Source organism: Athene noctua, chromosome 2, assembly GCF_965140245.1.
Source record: "Athene noctua chromosome 2, bAthNoc1.hap1.1, whole genome shotgun sequence".
Lineage (NCBI taxonomy): Eukaryota > Metazoa > Chordata > Aves > Strigiformes > Strigidae > Athene > Athene noctua.
This window is the reverse complement of record NC_134038.1, coordinates 474,220-492,919: the sequence shown is the minus strand read 5'-3', so window position 1 is coordinate 492,919 and position 18,700 is coordinate 474,220. Positions and strand designations below refer to the sequence as shown.

At 52.2% G+C, this 18,700-nt stretch overlaps 1 protein-coding gene across 23 annotated transcripts in view; it reads left to right on the top strand.

The window, feature by feature from the left end:
- Positions 1 to 18,700, top strand: part of SCRIB (scribble planar cell polarity protein) — a 109,171-nt gene that overhangs the window by 73,168 nt on the left and 17,303 nt on the right. For 10 of the 23 annotated variants that reach the window (XM_074898230.1, XM_074898237.1, XM_074898235.1 and 7 more), the window contains 10 exons: positions 1,713 to 2,123; positions 4,135 to 4,203; positions 7,151 to 7,201; positions 7,751 to 7,792; positions 8,672 to 8,797; positions 10,512 to 10,619; positions 13,772 to 13,819; positions 13,957 to 14,122; positions 16,923 to 17,091; positions 18,577 to 18,666. In XM_074898230.1, the coding sequence (XP_074754331.1) occupies positions 1,713 to 2,123; positions 4,135 to 4,203; positions 7,151 to 7,201; positions 7,751 to 7,792; positions 8,672 to 8,797; positions 10,512 to 10,619; positions 13,772 to 13,819; positions 13,957 to 14,122; positions 16,923 to 17,091; positions 18,577 to 18,666 (1,280 nt within the window). The remainder of the gene's footprint in view (positions 1 to 1,712; positions 2,124 to 4,134; positions 4,204 to 7,150; positions 7,202 to 7,750; positions 7,793 to 8,671; positions 8,798 to 10,511; positions 10,620 to 13,771; positions 13,820 to 13,956; positions 14,123 to 16,922; positions 17,092 to 18,576; positions 18,667 to 18,700) is intronic. The other 13 variants (XM_074898245.1, XM_074898241.1, XM_074898242.1 and 10 more) reach the window with 6 other exon arrangements.

Below are 18,700 nucleotides of genomic sequence, written 5' to 3'. Positions count from 1 at the left end.
AGACTGAGGAGTGATAGAGGCAAGGCTGGGAAAAAGCACACCGCATTGCCAGATTCCTTGCTGACCCGAAATAGAAATGGTTGCTTATCTGATAAAAATAGCCCGGTGTGAGCGGAGGGAGCGAGGGGTCCCGCGCTGGCACACGCCGGTGCAGCAGCAGCACTGGAGAGTGAAGCGAGGGGCCGATGGGGCTCGGAGCCAGCCCTGTCCTTGGACCAAACGGGGCTCCGCTCCCCGCGACTACCAGACTGGGTGCAGCCTGGGGGGCGAGGTGCCCATCTGCACCCTGCCCTGACAGTGGTGTTGCCTTTCCCCCTGTGTGCGGAGCAGAGTACTGGGTGGTGGGATGCACCTGGAACCCGCCTTGGTGGGTGTCTGTGCTCTTCCCCTGGGCCGGGGGGGCAGCGGCGGGGCCGGGCTGCAGGACCCACAAACCCGCTTGGCCATGGGGGGTTGCCAGCGGAGTTTTCATTGCAGCATCCCCAGGGAACAGCTAATCCTGAGGGGACTCCTGGCCTGGCATAACTTCATGTGCACCAGAGCTTTTGCTGGTGGCGTTTATGGCACTCTGGGAAAAGATGGTTGGAGTTTGGGGATGTTTTGTCATTGGAAAGTCACGTAACTACAACAGCAGAGTTTCTAAGGGTAGTGCACAGGCTTCACTGTCTGAAGAAATATGATACCAGCCAGGGCTCTGCCAACCACTGCTTTAGGTTGGGTTGGGGTTGAGGGGTTAGGGGAGGGCCTCAGAAATTCCTGAGCCTCTCAGCTGCCATTGTAGTCACCAGCCCACCCAGCCCTTGGGAGCTATTTTTGTGAATGCTGCCGTGACACAGGAGCTGGAGAATGTGCTCTAAGCAGAAGAGGTCTTTCTGCTCCTCAGCAGGCACTTGGATGGAAGGAGATTTGATCATCGCTCTCTGATCATCTCTGCTTCCCTGAAGAAGGCTTTGGCTGGGGTAACAATCTCTCTTTTATAGTGTTAAAAGAGGAAGGGTCAGTGCTTCATTGTGGATGGGTCCAGTTGAGCGTGGGCAGAACTGGAGCTCTGTTTCGGTCCTGCCTTCAGTAAGAGCCCTCAAAGGCATCTGTGCTCTGTTAGCTGTTAGTTAGCTCTCTGTTACTTGGTGGTGTCTATTTTGCTCTCTGCTACTTGTTGGTGTCTGTTTTGATGAGGTGGGGCCATAAAAGCACTTTTGCTCCTGTGGGTGGGGTGGAAATGCGTGTGGTAGATGGAAACACACCTGAGTGAGGGGAGAGGTGTGACCCTGCGTGTGGTGCTGAGCGAGCGAGGCCCTTGGTGTCTGGCCCTGCGGTGGGGCTGGGCTGGGGACGTGCTGCAGCAAGAGGGGAGAGGGGCTGTGCCTGTGCAGGTGTGGGCAGTCAGTTTTGCTGGAGAGCAGCAGCGTCGCTGGCGAGCTGCTGAAGCACCTGCTGGAGTGTGTGTGAGGGCTGGGGAGGTGCAGGGAGTGTCGGGGCCAGCAGCTCCCTGGCGCTGTGTGCTGGCAGCCAGGTCGTCTTGTGGAGGTGGCCTTTGGGATCGTGGGGTTGGTGGTGGAGGAGAGCAGAGAGAAGGGGTGGTGGTGTAAGTGCTAGCTCTGGAATTCCTCTCTCCCCTGTCCTTCAGCATCAACAGCTGTTCTGTATTTTCTCCCTCCTCTCCTTTACTCTGTTCTCCTTATTTCTTTCTGATCCTTTTGTTTTCCTCTCAGCTCGTTCAGTATAATAAGGCCAGCTCCGGGATGGAGGGTGACTGCGCTGTGCTGTCCCTGCCAGTGGCACAGGACAGCCGGGATCCGTGCCCAGACCCAGCTGCAGGCCCGGCCGTCGGAAGCGTGGCTGCCCCTCCTCAGGACCCCGCACCACCCGACACCTGCACGAGCGGGGCGGAAAAACAGCCCCAGATAGACAAGCGGGATCCCACAGGTTGCCCCTTGTCCCCGGAGCAGATGCCAGAGGCGCCAGAGCAAGAGTGCATGGTCGACTCTCAGCCGATCCTCTTCAGTGAGAACCCCTTTGTGGTGGCCAACCGCAGGGGGAAGGCAGCAGGCCAGGCTTGCCTGGGGGGGCCGCCCCTCGGCTATGGCAGGGGGGGAGTACTGAAGACCAACCTTTACTCCAAGGCAAGCAGCCTGGTGGCACGCAGTGTGTGGCATGTGACCGCCCCGCCACGGCCACCCGCGTTCTACTAAACCTGCGCATGCTCGGGACGGCGAGGCCGGCAGCACGAGGCCCTAACACCTGCGCTCCCCCACCTCGGGCAGGCAGCGAGTTCCCTCCCGGGCACTAACGTCCCCCCCGGCCCGTCACCGCCAGGTGTCGGCACCGCTCAGGCCCTCCCGCAGCCCAGGCAGCTTCCCCGGCATCTCTGGGAGGGCGAGAGTGGGGCTGGGAGCGGGGCGCTCCCGCTCTGCTCCCGCTCGGGGGGTCACGCTTCTGTACCTGGGCCTGGACAAACAGCCGGGTTAATGCTTCTGGAAACTAAGGGGCAGTGCAGCCACATCGTTAGCGGACAGCCCAGGGGCATGGTGTTCCCGGAAGTGACACATCTCGGTATATCTAGACTCAGATATCAAGGGAAACTGCTTTTTGCTCGGGCAAGTCTGTCTGTATTTAACTTTCTCCCTGTTGCACAGGAAACCTGTGGCAGAGCCAAAGACACTATGTCCCAGATTAGCACCGCAGCACTCTCCCCTTCTTCCTTTCTCAGCCTTTCAGGTCCAAAAAGCGAGAAGCAAAACAACTGCAGACAAACAGCCCACACACACAGAAGGGGAAACAAGCAGAACAGCACCCAGCTGTAGTTCTCTCAGCTTTGTAGCCCAGTTACTTGGTGGGAACTTGTTGCTCAGAGGTGTGTAGGCAGATGAGCGTGGAGCAAGACTGTGGAGTTGAGTCTCTGTGACCTCTCCGTTCTTCAGTCAAAGGCCGGGGTTTAGGCGTTACATCCAGCTTTAGCGTTCAGGAGATGGAGAAGCAGTGGGCAGGGAGCACCGGCCCTTTCTGAAGGTACTTTATGGCAGATCAGCTGTCACAGTCCGGAGAGGCGTCACGGTGAGCTGGAGCTGATCTAACGCCACGTTGCTGTGAAAAGGGATCAGTTCCCCCCGGCCATGTGTTCTTCTCCCCTGTCGTGTGTCAGCTGGGCTGGGGAGCCGAGGGCCCTGAAAACAGCTGGGTTAGGGAGCCGAGGGCCCTGAAAACAGCACCCTGGAACAGCTCCTGCCTTGCTGTGTGGGCTCAGGGGAGGGCCTGGGCGGCAGCAGCCGAGTGACCAAGAGGCGTGGGAGTGGGTCAGCCAATGCTGCCACGTTGTGACAGTCCAGTGCTAAGAGGGATCAGAGGTTTTCTGTGCTCCAGGATAAACTTCAGATCACATCTCCTGGCTTGTTCAGAACCACAATAGCCCGAGGCTGACATGAGTCAAATTAACAATTCACTAGTGCATGGGTATGGTATGAATGAACGCGGAACCCTCGATTTGCTTACACAGTTTTCTGAATCCCAAAGGACCTGTTTCCATCTGTAGGCTTCTAAAATACTTTCTAACTTGTGCTCCTTAATCCTGCAGGCAGGCTGAGGTGATTTCTGGGACTCGGTGGCTGTTGGGGCTGGCTGTAGGCTGGCTCAGCCTCAGTGCCAGTGACCCCGCGTTCCCGTGGAGGGGGTCAGACTCTCTCTTTCCTGCGCTCTGGACTGCTCAGGGGTCTGAACCTGCTCCCCTTTGGCTTGGGAGTGTCTTTTTTGCTCAGTGTCTGTACGACGGGAGGTTTCCCTAGACCCTGGCTCAGTCTGTTGAGGGCCAAACAGAAGTGAGGGGGAGAGGATTCCCAGGGATGTCTTGCAAGGCAGAGGCTTTAACCTGATTCAGTCAGCCTTGTGGGGCATTTGGATATGATCTCACTTCCAGTGTTTAATGGCATTTCCTTGCTGTTTATGTCGCTTTTTGCAAGTTTGTGCCACCTGACAGCTGCGGTTGGGCCCAGTGCTAACTCGGCTTGTGTGTGGTGAGGTGGCCCACGGTTGGCCGCGGGCCAGATGTCGCTGTTCTCCCCTGGCTCCTGGTCTCACTGCAAAGAGAGAGGCATGGAAGTTGCTTCTCCCCAGTAACTACCTTTGTCTTCTCTCTTTCAGGCTCCTGCAGGCGAGTCTGGGACGGGAAATGCCAGGCGTGAAAGCCCCTATTCTCCGGGTGCTCAGCAGGTGAGACTGCAGGACGTGTGTGGGGCAGGGCGGAGGCTGCTGCCAGGGGCAGGGGAAGCTGAGTCTGGTTTCCATCCTTGAGAGAACCCAGGGATGCAGAGACTCTTTAATTCTGGCAATTGGTACGTCAGAAGAAACGGAGGAGTCAGGCTTTGGAGAGCTATCTCCTGTCTGTGAACCACTGCCACTTAGTCTCCAGAGAGATCCCCCGTCCTGCGTGTGACGCTGCCAGCAGCACGCGTCACTGCTGAAGGACCTGCAGCACAGTTATAGTCAGCCTGCTTCGGGAAATGGTTTTCTAAAACTCTTTGGTTGGAGGCCAGCTTTCACTCTGAAAGGAGAAGTTTCTTTATTTCTTGTAACTTTTGATTTTTTGGGGGGCGAGAGCCATTACCTATTCCTAGTAGCCGTCCTTATTTCTCATGTGAACTCTCTTTTCTTTGAAATCTTGCTAAGTCTTTGACTTCACTTTCGCCCTGTGGCAATAAGTTTCACAAGTTAGTTGAGTCTTTTGAAGTTAAATACTCCTAAATAGATTTTAAAATTTTTCCCTTCACAGTCATAACTTGTTTCTGGTTTTTATATCAGAGGGCTGGAATGAACTGACAATTGTACTTTGCACTCTACCCTCAGTCATTTTGTGTCTGTTGATCCGTTCTGGAGTGCAGCTGCTCTCCAGCTATTTGGTCCCTAGTAGCTCTGTCACTGACCCTATCTTCAGCTGAGTCGTTTCGGTTCTCTAAGCTGGACAAAAGCTCTCTGCTTTTCCACTAGGTCAGTTCAGCTTTGTGAGATGAGTTTCATCATCTTGTGGTGAGGTGACAGTTGACACTGACCCCAGGGAAGGGTCAGGACCCTGTGGCAGGGAGCAGTGCACAGGGCAGTGGAGCTGTCGTTCAGTCCATCCTCTGCTGCTTCCTTGGCCTCTCTTGCATCTCCCTCAATTCTTAGATCCTTTGAAACTGACACAGTAAGATTAGAAGAAACTGTTCATTATAGTAATACCGTTTCAGTGCTTTCTGTTCCAGCCGCATATGTTTACTTGCTTTTCTGACAGCAGTTGTGTATGGATCAGAGGTTTATTTTGGGCTGTTTCTAAGTCTTCCTTTTGCCACGAGCAAATTTTCATTGAGATTGGCTTATTTATCTAGAAGGAATGGGGTGGGGATGATGCTCCTCATTCTACGGTAGAAAGAGATCTAGATACTCATTTGCTGTGTCTTTAAAGATCCTCAGCTCAGTTGAACGAGCAGCCAGAATCCTAGGGTGCCCATGGAGCTGCTCGTAGAATGATTTAGGGCAGAAGGTCTGGTCAGAGACTGTGCTCGAGGAGGTCCAGCCAGATCAGTTTGAACGCCTCTACAGATGGAAGGTCTGCATCTCTCTCACTGCCAGACCCACTATTTGACTACACTCATTTTAATTTTATTTTTTTCAAACTGGTATTTGGATGGAACATCCCTTGTCCCAACTTGTCATAGGCAACTTTCGTAGTAGCCCTGATGTTTTTGTTTGTCACTGTTCTGGCCAACAACCCTCTGGCTGTGCTGCCACCTGCTCTTCTGACTTGGGGTGGACTTGCTCAGGGAGAAATCCTTTGTCCTCCAAGGCTAATAGTTTGTCATTATCCAGTTCCTGTGCAACAGCCACCGCTTTGTCTTCCCATAGCAGTCACTGCTCTGACAATGGAAACTTTCCAGGTGAAACTGTTCCCTCTCTCCTCCGTGGGCTCAGAGGAGAGCAAACACGGTCTCACTAATGCATTCTGCGGAGTTAGGAGCAGCCCAGGAGCACTCCTGCAGACACAGGCGTTTGGCTTTACGGTTTTAAGTTGGGCGTCTCAAAATCCCTGTTCTGTGGCACTTGCTGCGGTTTGTAGTCTATTCTATCACTTCAGGTTTTTGGTATCATGAATCCTCTGTAGCTTGGGCAAGATACTGAATAATCTATACAGCTTTTTTCTTGGTTTTCTCTTTTATCTCTCTGTTCAGAGATGTATATGCCAAGAGAGATTCTGTTAATTTCTTACAGTATTTATAGCCAATTTAATTACTTTGTCCTTTATTTAAGGTCTTCAGCAGGCTTGCTCACTGCTTTAATTTCTGAGATCCAGCCTATGTGTCATTTTGACAGCTTTTTTCCCTTCCTTTGTCTGTGGGCATTGTGAATTAGAGACTCTGGCAGTTGTTGTTGCAGGTGCCTTGGTGTCGCCATGCCGAGCCATTAGTCTTGCTCGTGGCACTCTCAAGTCTGCACTCTGTATGGGAACTTTCTCTCATATTGGCAGGATTTGATACTTTCTGGATCAGAGTCTTCCACAGCAGTCTCCTGCATGGCAGGTGAGGCTGTGTCTGGTACTTTTAGCTCTCTCTGGACAATGAATGTCACACAAAATGGAACAGGTCCAACAGGTAATACTGAAAGGCACAGGGCAATCACTAGCCTTGTGGCTCGTACATTTTTTGGGGATTTGGGAGACCTGACCTTCAGGTTGTTGCTCCAGAGCAGATGTTCCAAGGAACTGCATCTCTAATTCTCTGCCATCATCTGTTTTTAATGGAAATTCTTTGGGTCTGACATCTTGTAGTCCAGCCAGAATTCATAGGCTTATTTCAGAGCTCTCGGAGAATTACTGAGGGAAGTTGAATCCCTTGTCCAAAGGCTGGTGTCATGGTGGTCTTGCCTGGCCTTGAGTCCTGCAAGCTTCTGGCAGGGGGGAGGAAGGAGGTGTTTGTGGTGGGTCTGTGTGTGTGTGCCAGGGAGGGCAGAGGGTCGTTCTCCATGGCAGGCAGCGGGAGCTGCGCGGGGACACCACCAGCGCTGGGTGACTGCGCTCTCTGTGCTGGGAAAGGTGCTTGTCTCAGCCTCTCTCGCGGAAAACCCAGTCTCTTCGTTTTCTCTCCCCTTCTCTCCCCTGACGATCCTCCCTGGCATTGCCCCTCTCCAGACGCCTGCAGCCCCTCGGCCTGCTCACCTCTCAGGCAGGGAGACCCGCTTTGTAAGTGCCTGTTGGTGTGCGGTGTGCGCTGCTGCTCCGCGCTGCTCTCGCCCGGCGCCGCTGCTCCTCGCCCCCTCCTCCAGCTTCGCCTCCCCGGCCTGGGCCCGCGGCACGGGGGCTGCTCCCTCCCCGCCGGCCGCTGCCAGGTGGCACCTGCGAACGCTTCCTGGCACAGAAGCCGCGGGGCTGATGGCTTTGCTCAGGCTCGGTAGCGAGCGCCGAGGGCAGGGGGTGTGAGCCAGGGCCAGGACCCGCTGAGCTGGAGCAGGGGAGGGCGGGGGCCAGTGCCCGGAGGGTGCGGAGAGAGGTGCGGGTGCCTTCTCACCCGGCAGAGGGACGGGAAGCCCCTGCGGGTGGGCTCTGGACGGCTCCCCACGTGAAGAAGAAGGTATGGCGGGGGGTGGCATGGCACCTGGGGGCTTCTCCCTGTACAGGGCAGGCGGCAGGGCAGGGGAGGGCTTGGGAGTTCTCGATTTCTTTGTGTGGAGCAGGGAAAACTAAAGGCTTCCTGCAGGGACTCCAGATTTACACCTGTGTTTCTGTTCTCAGGCTTCCATTAACTTCATTACATCGCAGGATGACAGTAAATCAGTAAGTACATCCACCGTGAGACGTTATTGCAGTGTCCCTGCGCATCCTCCAGCACACAGAGCTTCCCTCTTCCCTCTCCGTGTGCTCATTCCAGCTCATGTCCGTCTCACCGTTGGCTCTTTATCTGTCTCCTTCAGTCCTCCACTGTACCTCAAGTTTGTACAGATGCACTGTCTCAAATATTGTCAATTTGAAAACTTGCTGCCAGTGTTTTTGCAGCTTTTATTCCTGTTTACCCTTGCAGCTCTCACTCATGTAGTTTTTGCTGGCTCACTCCATTCCTGCTTCTGCTCTCACTAGTATTAGGTGGTTTGTTCACTTCCACACAGCAGCCAGCAGTGACAGCATCGAGGTCAAATCTCAGACTCCTGTCTCTGCTCTTACGTCTGCATTTCTCATTGGAGCCCTACCTGGGTCTCAGTTCATTTTCACCCCCAGCTTTTGCCCGTGCTCATTCCTGGTGGACGTGTCCCTGCTGCATCTCCCACTCGTGGTGCTTTCATCCTCCAGGCTCTGACACGCTCGTGCCGTACCCCTCTGACCCTTGCAGCTGCTGCTTGCATGGCAGATTCTTGCTCGTGCCCTGGCCTTCTCTGTAACCCATCGGTCCTGCTGTGACCCGGCATGTCTGAATCTCTTTGGCTGTCCAAAATACTTGCACCAGAGGCATTGTTTGGTGTCCGTTTCAGCAGCTCTCCCCCCAGTCTGGTGGCGGGAGTCAGCAGCACAGCTGAGGAGTTGAGCACAGGTGCATGGATTTGTCTGACTCACTTGCATGGCAGAGACATTTTGCTGCCCTAACTGCTTATTCTTTTCTCCCTCTCTCTCCCCCTCCCCTTCCTCTGCCTTTCCCCCGCTGCGTGGTGCTGACACGAGCAGACCAAGCCAGGCGTCATCCAGCCCCTTTCCCGAGTGCGACAGAGCGCTGCCTCACATAGCGCGGAGGACGGGGACAGCCCCAACCCCTTCCAGCAGCCTGAGCAGCGCTTCAGTATCCCGAACTCTGTAAGTGGCCTGCAGTTCCCTCTTGCTAAGCCGTGTCTGTCTGCCCGAGGTGGCTATAGTGCCACGTTTTCTGGTGGGTGGGCTGAGTGCACCCTTACACTGATTCTGTAGCGTCAGTTAAAGCTGCTCTTGTTCTGCACGGGTCTGGATGCCCTGGGTGAGAACATACACCCTTCCCAAAGTGTCATTGTCGGTGCATCCCTTCGTTTTTCTAATGTAGATGAGTAATTGTCTTCACTTACTCCTTCAGAAAATGAGCATTGTTGAAACTCTGCTCTGGCCTGAATCCCCAGAGCAGTTACAGCTTCAGATCCTTATTGACGAGCTGCTGCGTTCTGCTGAGGCAGAAATCTCTCAGAACCTTTATCTGTCAGTGTCTTGCATCCTGGAGTGAGACTCGATACCGTCTTGCTGATGATAACTTTTATGATTTGCAAAACGATTGTTTTTGGAAGAGTCATATTCCCTGGGCTGTATGTTGATGGGAGAGAAAGATTCAGGTATTTTGGTCTTTGTCATGACAGGAGACTTGTATACCTGCAGTATAGCCTTTCTCTGCTTATTGAAGCTTGTGTGACATGGTACCAAATTCGAGACCTGGTTTGCAGACAAACAGCTATATATAATCCATGTAATTGGCCAAGATTCACATATTTTACAGTCTCTTCTGATGTTGATGTGCTGTTCTTTAGCCTGTGCAGAGGGAATATCATCAGACAACATAATTTAGCCTCAGTCCAGGACAAAGAAGAACCCCAGACACCTGAAACTGAGGCAGTGCAGCTAGAGGGATTGAAGGAAGGAAGCACCCAAAGGGATTTGCTTCTAGTAGAGAAGAAGATGGTGGTATCATTCCCCCCCTACCCCCACTCATTTCTGTGATGCTTTGAGCGGGTCATCCCAGCTCTTCCTTCCCTCCTGCATGTGATAGGAGGGGTCACAGGGAAGATAAGTGAGGAAAAGACCAGCAAAGACAAGTGCCAAGCAGTAGGAGGGGCTTCTTGGACCTTATCAGATGTTTCTGAGTAAGTGGAAGTCTGTGAAGGGAAAATCTGAGATAAAGGCAGGTCTCCAGCTTCCAGATCCCTGAATGGGTTCCACGTTGGTTTAGGAGACTGTGACCATTAGTCTAGAAGGACCTTGAAGTGCACGTTAGTCGTTTTATAAACAGAAGTGCCACAGCCACTGCAAAAACCAGATCAGACTAGTAGATCCCTTCCCATGAAAAAGGCTTCTGTAGTCAGAAATGCCAGATAAGGCCAGGGCTTACCTTTAATTTTCTGACAAACTAAATGTGGCTTGTTCAGCCCTGAGCAGGGGTCAGGGTCAGCTGTCAGCTCTCTTCTCCCAGCCCCAGAAGCCCACTGACTCAAGCAGGGACATGGATGGAAGCTGGGTGCAAATCCTTAAGGACTGTGACAGCGCTGTGGCCCCTTGGCCAAGAGACCCGTCACAAAAGTCTGGTCAAGTCACTGGGGTTCTGTACAACCAGAATGTCGTTCCTCCACCACCCAGGCAGTAGAGCAGGGTGTGGTGGGTGTGCTGCTGCGTGTAGCACGCGTACAGTACCCTGCTCATCTCTGCCCAGGGCTGCAGGAGCTGTCCCTGGCGTGTTTCACTCCTCAGGCTTTGCGGGCTGACTTGGGCTGTTTCCCCATTTTCGTTTTTTTATAACATCTGTGCTTATCTTCACCTTCTGTCTTTGTCCCTGTAGCAGAAGCCGCCGTCACCACCCTCTCCCGACGAGATCCCCATCAATGTCAAGCAAGCCTACAAGACCTTTGCAGCAGTGCCCTTGTCACACCCTCTGCTCGAGGCACAGGTAACTGGTGTGGCTGGGGGGTGTCACAAAACCTGCTGCCAGCAGAGGGTTGGGCATTGCGGAGCGGTGAGAGTAGGGAGGGAATGATGTGTTTCCTCCAAAGGAGCTGTCCTGCAGGAGGGAGATGTTGAGGTCCCTGTGGAAGCTGGAGCCTGTTCGTGTGGTGCTGGTCACCCTGCAGAGCCCTGTCCATAAACACACACATCCCAAAAGCTCACTGAGTGTCACTCGCTGCTCTCCCTGGACGTTGGGACGCTGTTGTATAACCGTGCTGTTCTGATAGAAAGAAACTCTCTGAACTTCCAGAGTCCAGGACCAGGCTCAACCTGCTCTGAGGAATTTTTTATTAGATTTTGATCTTTAACTTCATTGAAACTATTTCCCCCCTCCACGTGGGTGAATCATGGAACCATTTGGGCTACGTGAGGCCTCTGGAGGTGATCTGCCCCAGTCCTCCGTGTGAAAGTGTGAAACCTCTGAGGTGGTGTGAGGGTGCTCAGGCCCAGTCTGCTTGGGTGCTGAATTTCCAGCAGTGGAGACTGAGGTCACTGTGGGCAGCCTCTTCCACTGTATGACCCTCTCTGCAGTGAAGACGTTTTTTCTATATGTTTTATCAGAATTTCTTTTACTGCAACTTGTCTGTTGCATCTCATCCTCTTGCTGTGCACCTCTGAGAAGTCTGACCCTGTGCTGTAACCCCCCCGGGAAGCTGAATGCAGGAACGAGATCCCGCTCTCCTCAGCCTCCTCTTCTCCAGGCCGAACCAGCGCGGGTTCCTGAGCCTGTTTGCAGATGTCATGCCCTGCAGCCCCCTAAATCATTTGATGCTCTTTCACTCGTCACGCCGCAGCCCCAGTGGCATTCCTGCAGCCCCACGCGGGCACACAGCTCCCGCGAGTGCTGGCGAAAGGAGGGGCTGTTCCCGGGGCAGCCCTTGCTCTGCCCAGGTCCCCCGCGCGGGGCCCGGTGCAGCCCCAGTGCCCTCCCGCCCCCAGGAGCTCGGAGCCCGTCCCCACGCGTGGCCGCGCCCGGCGACGCGGGACCTCCGGAGCTGTCTCTGTGGACAGTCCTACCACCACTTCATGTGCTAAACTAAAGAAGCAACAACTGTCCGCTTTGACACCTCGTGTTTGGGAAGAGCCTCAGTTCTCTTCGTCTTCCTCCTGCTTCCCTTTCCGCCTGTTCGACCTGGGTTCTTGCTGCCACATCTTTGATGTGAATGAGTTACCCTGTTTCCCAGATTGTCTTCCACTGTTGTATTGTTTGTTTGCTTGTTTCTGTCTTTATTTTATCTTTTTTTCTGAACCTTACCTGGCAGTAGATCCCCTCACTTTTCCGTAGCTGTGTTAGGAGCCAGGGCTGTCCTGCAGTGACTGGGGACAGCAGCGCTGTGTCACACCTGAGCTGGTCCTGCCCTGCGCTGCTGCTCACCGGCCTCCTCCTGATCTGGTCTGGTAAATTAATGTGGGTCACAAGTCTGGCTTTACTGTTTGTAGGGTTGATATTGGGCCGTTTTGGCTTTAGGGACTCATGTACTCAGAGTTAGATGACGGTCAGGAGAAGCTGAGGGAGTTGTTAGCTAAGTCCAGGGTGAAAAGGAAGTGGAACTTGGCTCTGTTGGCACCTGCGACCCACCAGGTGACCTGAGCTCCTGAGACAGATTGTATCTGGCACGTGGACGTTTTCTCCAGCTTCATAATCTCTAGCTGATATATTGTGGTTTTAGAAACAAACTGATCCTGAAGTAGATCACCTTGTATTTTGTGATATTAAATTATTTTCATCCTCCTCAAATCAACCTGTCGTTCCAGGATGATACTCCAGACTCTTTTGAATTTTGACAGTGCTTGTCCCCAATCAGTGGAGTGGGAGGAATGAAATAATTGGCAGAGGTCTCGGTCAACTCTGCCTTTCTGTGAGTCTGTATTCTGGACTTTGCCATTCACAACCTTTATTCACACCTTCCTGGTTTCTGAGTCAAATCTGGCAATGAAAATGTTAAGCAAGATTGGTCACAAAACTCCGAAGTCTCAGGCAATTCTGTGCAGTTCCTTCATTTAAAAAATTATCTATATTATCAAAGGAAGATACTAGATTAATCTTCATTGTGCCTGTTCCATTGTGATATTTTCTAGTTATTTTTGTTTTAATTATATTCAGCCGTGAATAGTTGTCCTGTTGAAACAGAAGAGGCTGATAGCTCCACTGCTCAAATTGTTTTTGCCCACTTCTTGATTCTTGAGGGGTATCTGAGCTATTTTTTCGACATGAGCTGCCACCCAGTTAAACAAGTCAGTTCAGAATCGATGCTTGTCAGATTGGCAGTTTCACAAGTCATTTCGTTCAGAACTGGACAGTGATTATCTTGTCCCTGCAGGTGGGTGTATTGAGCTCTCGGGTTTTCTTCTGTGCTAGCAGCAATAATTTCTTATTTCCAGACATTTACTTCTCAGCTAGAAGCTGCTTTTTTTTTTTTTTTTTATTTCTTCCCTTCTCTGTTATTGTGCTCCTTACTTATACAAAATTAAAACCTTCAGTTAGTTTTTGGAGTGTGTTTGAATAAAGTTGAAGTTGAAGGTAGTCTACTTGCTCTCTTCTTGTTGTTCCTTTTCATCTGTATAGTTTAAAAACTTTCACATTTTTAGTAACTTTTTGGCAGTTCTCATTTTACACTTAATGATTTCTGGTTTACAGATGGATTTTGTGCATCAATTTATTTTCCTGCCCCCTATAATTAAAATCATCCATTATTCTGTTATTTATTCTGGTAAATACAGATTTCCTTCTTTCCTTGATGGTGTTTCCACTTCTTAGAAGTAAATTTTCAATAGTCACGTCTTTGATTTAAAGAAAATCTATGTCTCTTCCATTAATCTAAGCCCTCTGCTCCTGTTCTTCACCTATTTCCCCATGTTTTTCAATTTCTGTTGTTTTAAAGGTTGTCTCTGTCTGTCTGTGTTCAGCCCTCAATGTAACGCCAGTCCTTGATACTGGTGATTGCGAAGCCCGAGGTGGTGTTGCCTTGTGTTCATTCTGGGGCTGGTTTGTGGGGCTGCCGCCGTTTCTGTGGCATTGGTGGCACTTGGCTGGAGGGCAGCAGTGCTGGTAGAAAACTTTCTTTCTAGAACATGCCCATTTTTCTGTATTCTTAGGAACTGCCCGGTCAGAGCAGCACAGAGAATCCCAAAGCTGCGCCGGAGGTGAGTGCTGGAGGCTGGAGCTGGAAGGAGGAGGGGGCCTCGTGGGGTGGTGGGCGGTGGTGTGGGCACGGGGGGGAAGCAGGGGCTTACCGGGGCACGGCTGGGCTCGCCAGGCAGTGCCGGTGCCGCTCCCGCAGGTGGCCGCGCTCAGCCCGGGGGCACTGCACAGCCCGGAGCAGAGATCCTTCCGCGAGAGGCAGAAGTACTTCGAGATCGAGGTGAAGCAACAGCAGATGGATAAGCCTCCCAAGCGCGTCTCCTTGGTAGGAGAGGATGACCTGAAGAAAATGAAAGAGGAGGAAGGTATGTTGGAATCTGTGCGGGGAGATTTGACCTGTTGAGTCTTTTCTCCGTGGGGACATGAGAGAGCGCAGACACCCAAAATCCAGCACTTCCAGAAGCCCGTGGGTGGTTGTTCCCAGGGCCTGGTAACAGCCAGGGAACGTTAAGGAGTTCTGCAGATGCTCCACCATTACTACGTGGGCTGGTGGAAGTCCTGTGGTGCCAGGGTGTCCTGTAGTTGGTAAACTCTTCGATAAAATTTTAAAAAGCTATTACTGCTATTAAAAAAAGCTATTAATGATGATGTTTCTTTGTAAACTGCCCAGGCTGATGCGCAGCAACACGGGGTTGCCCGTGGCATCCTCACATTGGATCTGAGAGCAGAGCTTTTGTTGCCCTGTATGCTGCTCTGATTTTGCACTGGGCTTGCAAGGAGGGAAAATTACGGCTATAGTTTTTGGTGTAATTTCCTCCTGCTTGAGAGTCGTCTTAAAAGGTGATGAGGAAAGTGGGGAAAAGGGTTTCTACTGAAATCCTGTCCTGTTCCATAAGAAAATATAGCTGGAATCAATACAGCTGGAATTGGACTCCTGGGTTTGGGAGCTGTGACTCTCTTGCTTGAAAAGATTATCATAGAATTTCTTTTGTAAACTGTTGGGGTTTGGGGTTTTTTCCCTTTATAAACAGCTAGTCTTTCCCACCTTCCCTCCTATATGCCTGTTCAGAGACTGTCCAGAGCATTAGAAACCTTCTCATTTTCACTTAGTTCAGGAATGTGAATACATTTTAAGACAAGAGTAAGCTCATAAAAGCTAGAAAGAAAGGTAAGAAAAAGAAATTGCAGCTTGTTATTTTTCATTTCTTCAGTGCAATGTGGCCAAAAGAATCACAGATCCAACATAAGTTATCTGGGTACGTCACTCTTACTGTTGGCTCAAAGGGAAATGTAGGAGACACAAAGATCAAGATACAAAGTGTGAAAGGAGAGACTGTAATGACGAGTTTTAGGGTTGCATTTCACCTTGTTTTGAGACTTGCGAAGTGGGGTAGATGGGAAGAAAGATCAAAGATCACCTCTACTCAGGGTACCTCTCAGTACTAGAAAAAAAATAAAAATCCCCTCTGGGTAAGAGGGATCCCATGGTGAAGATTATCCAGACAATAAATTAAGCTCTAGATTATTCAGGATGAAACATCCCAATCAAATATCTCAAAGTGCTAAGTTACATCCTCTGGATCTTTGCAGTTCCATCACTTACACAAAGATTTCTGCTGCTTTGGAGTCCCACTGCTAGCAGATGGCAGCATGAGAAGTTTCAGCATGTAGGCACCCCTACTTGCACAAGAGTTCTGTTTGCATTTGTTAATTTTAAAAACGTTTAATAGAGGAGGCCAAGGGCTGTTATCAATTTTCAGTTTTGGTAGACAGGTGAGAATAGAACAGAATATTTCATTTGGAAGGGACCTACAAGGGTCATCTGGTCCCACTGCCTGAGCTCTCCAGGGCTGACCAGGAGTCAGAGCTGCTGTTAAGGGCGTTGCCCCAACGCCTCTTCAACCCTGACAGGCCGGGGGCACCGAGCCCCTCCCCAGGAGCTTGTTCCAGGGTTTCACCACCCTCTGGGTAAAGAAATGCTCCCTCCTGCCCAGTCTGAACCTCCCCAGCGCAGCTCTGAGCCGTTCCCGTGCCCTGCCCCTGGAGCCCAGGGCGCAGAGCTCAGCACCCCCCTGTCCCCGTCCCCTCCCTGGGAGCTGCAGAGCCCTGAGGTCACCCCTCAGGCTCCTTGTGCCCCGGCTGGACAGACCCGGAGCCCTCGGCCGCCCCCGGCAGGACCTGCCTCCCAGCCCTTCACCACTTCTGTTGCCATCCTCTGGACACGTTCAGGGACCATCACACCCTTCTCCAGTGGAGGGCCCCAGACCTGCAGGCAGGACTCGAGGTGCAGCCGCGCCAGCGCTGGACACAGCGGGGCAATCCCCTCTCCTGGCCACTGGCCGTGCTGGGGTGGATGCCCCCGGGATGCTGTTTGCCCTCCTGGTGCCGGGCACAGGGCTGGCTCCTGCCGAGCTGCTGCCCCCCAGCGCCCCCAGAGCCCTTTCTGCAGCCACCCCTCTCCCAGTTCGTACTCGTGTCCAGAGTTACTCTCTCCCAGGTGGAGAACCGGGAACTTTTCTTGTTAAATGTCATGCCGTTAATGATTGCCCAACGCTCCAGTCTATCTAGATCCCTCTGCAAGGCCTCATGTCCCTCGAGAGAGGCAGCAGCACCTCCCCGTTGAGTATCATCAGCAGACTTGTAACAGTGCATTCAGCTCCCGCATCCAGAGCCTTGATCAGTGTTGAGCAGAACTGGCCCTGGAATGGAGCCCTGGAAGCGCCACTGGTGAGCGGTCGCCTGTGTGGAGCAGGCTGCTCCCTGTCCCGGTTTCTCCTGTACCCCCCGTCTGCCAGCCTGGCGGTTCCCCAGGCTCTGGTCCCTCCCGAGGACGAGGGGATGATCAGCTCCCACTCGTGTGTGCAGGTTCCTGGGGCTCTGTGCTCCACACACAACTTCCAGTTTGAGGATGAGCACTCTCAGTGATGAATGGTCAGAAATCAGTCCTGTAGTGTCCAGGAATGGAAGTTTAGTGAGTGAGGAAGGAGGGACGGAGGGATTGGGTTGAGTTTGTTACACCTGAAGCATCAGTGTGGTGGAGGAGAAACATGGACCTAAAGCAGCACAGGCTTGGAGGGACGACGACCGTAAGGACCTGCCCGGAGGCTGCATCCTTGTGGGGGTCTAGCAAGTGCTTTGTGGTACCAGTCTGTCTTCTTTTGGCAGCTCGAAAACTGCAGCAGAAACGTACCCTCCTACTGGAGGAGGAGGCAGAAGAGGATGAAATGATAAAACAGGTGCCGGAGGTGAGCGTGCAGTCCAGTGTCATCATTGAAGGAGTTGAGTATAAGATCGAGAGACTAAATGGGAGGAACGTCCAGGCTCCAGCAACTCGGTAAGACAAGACTGGTAGCTCAGTACCACCCCCGTGTGTCAGAGGTGTCCCGGGATCAGTAATTTTCAGGGGAGAGAGCTGAGCAGTACCTCCTCTTCAGCATAGAAATGGGCAGGATTTTCCAGCTCTTCCTTTTCAGAAGAACAGATCCTCCAGCTGTGCACTTGGGTGTGTAGAGATGTTGATTTTTAGAGACAACGAATTCAAGATAAGCCCTGATGCTGAACCAAGGTTTTGGGTTTTTTTGGCTTTTGTTTCCTGGTTCTCCTGGACTTATCCTCCAGGTTACATTAATGTTGTTTTTCTGATTGATATGAGAAAAGGCTTCTCATAAGACTTCAGATAAAAATAATGCTGCGCTAGGATAAAGCTGAAGCTGTCCTTATCTGACTCTCTTTTCTGAGTCTTTGGTACAGACATTCTTCTCTTCACAAACACTTCTGTGGTCAGCCTTACAGTGGCTGAAAACACTTACCCTGTCATTTTGAATCTCATTTCTCCCCACTGTTTCTGTCCAGTCTCTGTTGAGGAACTTCTCACACAATGAATGCACGGAGCCCTTCCACCTCCGGTGCAGGCAGGGCAGCTCTGAGGAGGGACAGCAGCCAGATGCAGACCAGCTGCCTGGTTTGATGTGAAGGCCTGCTTATCCCTGCTCTTCTCATACTGACACGTGGGAGGTTAGGCATCTATCACAGGACTTACACTTGCTTATTACTTATGCTTGAACAAAGGCAAGGCAGCAGAATAGACTGAATTTGCATTTCTTCAAATTTTTTTTTGTCACACTAGAACAGAAACTGAAATTTAATCAAAATAAACTTGAGCAGTAATAATAAGGGCTCAGAGTCATGATAAACTTTTCTGACTGCCAGCGGAGCCACAGCGTGCATGTCCTGAACCTGTGGAAACAGGCTTGTGTGACCTCCTTCCATTACAGGCCAAAGCGAGCAGTATCTGCATGTGCCAGCTCAAGGGCTGGTGACAGCAGTTTGGTCAGAGGCACAAAGCCTGACGTGTCAGGCAGTTGTGTGTAGGGCAGCTGCCCTGAGCGTGGCTGTTCTGAGGTCGCTTGGGATTCGTCCCCTGCCCGGGTGCCCGTCCGCTCACACCCCCAGGGGGCCGCCCTTCCTTAACGCTGTGCTTATGTGACATCAGCAAAGGGGAAATCTGGGGGCAGCCAGGCTGCCCGTCACGTAATGGCACCTGGAGAGACCCAGAATGTGCAAGAACTTGCCCAACATTTGGCGAGTGTATTTGAGTGGATGGTTGACCTTTAAACAAAGGAAAGGAGTCCTGGTGTTAGTGTGAACATTTCTGAAGTCAACAGCGAAGCGCTCACAGCAATGCAGGAGCTGTGGAGCAAAGTCCTTAAGGGTTGTGTCTTCAAACCATGAGCTGATTGTTGCTTTCTGGGGCTCGGGGCCGCCGCGAGGCTGTGCCGGGCCCGGGGGGCTGACAGCCCACCCCCTTGCTTCGCTGCAGGCCCTCGGAGCTCGGCGAGAGCAGCAGCTCACAGAGGAACTCCCTGGAAGAGGGCATCAAGGCTGAGCAGAGAGCCAACTCCACGTCTGGGTGAGTGGGTCAGCAGCATCCTCCGCTGCCAGGT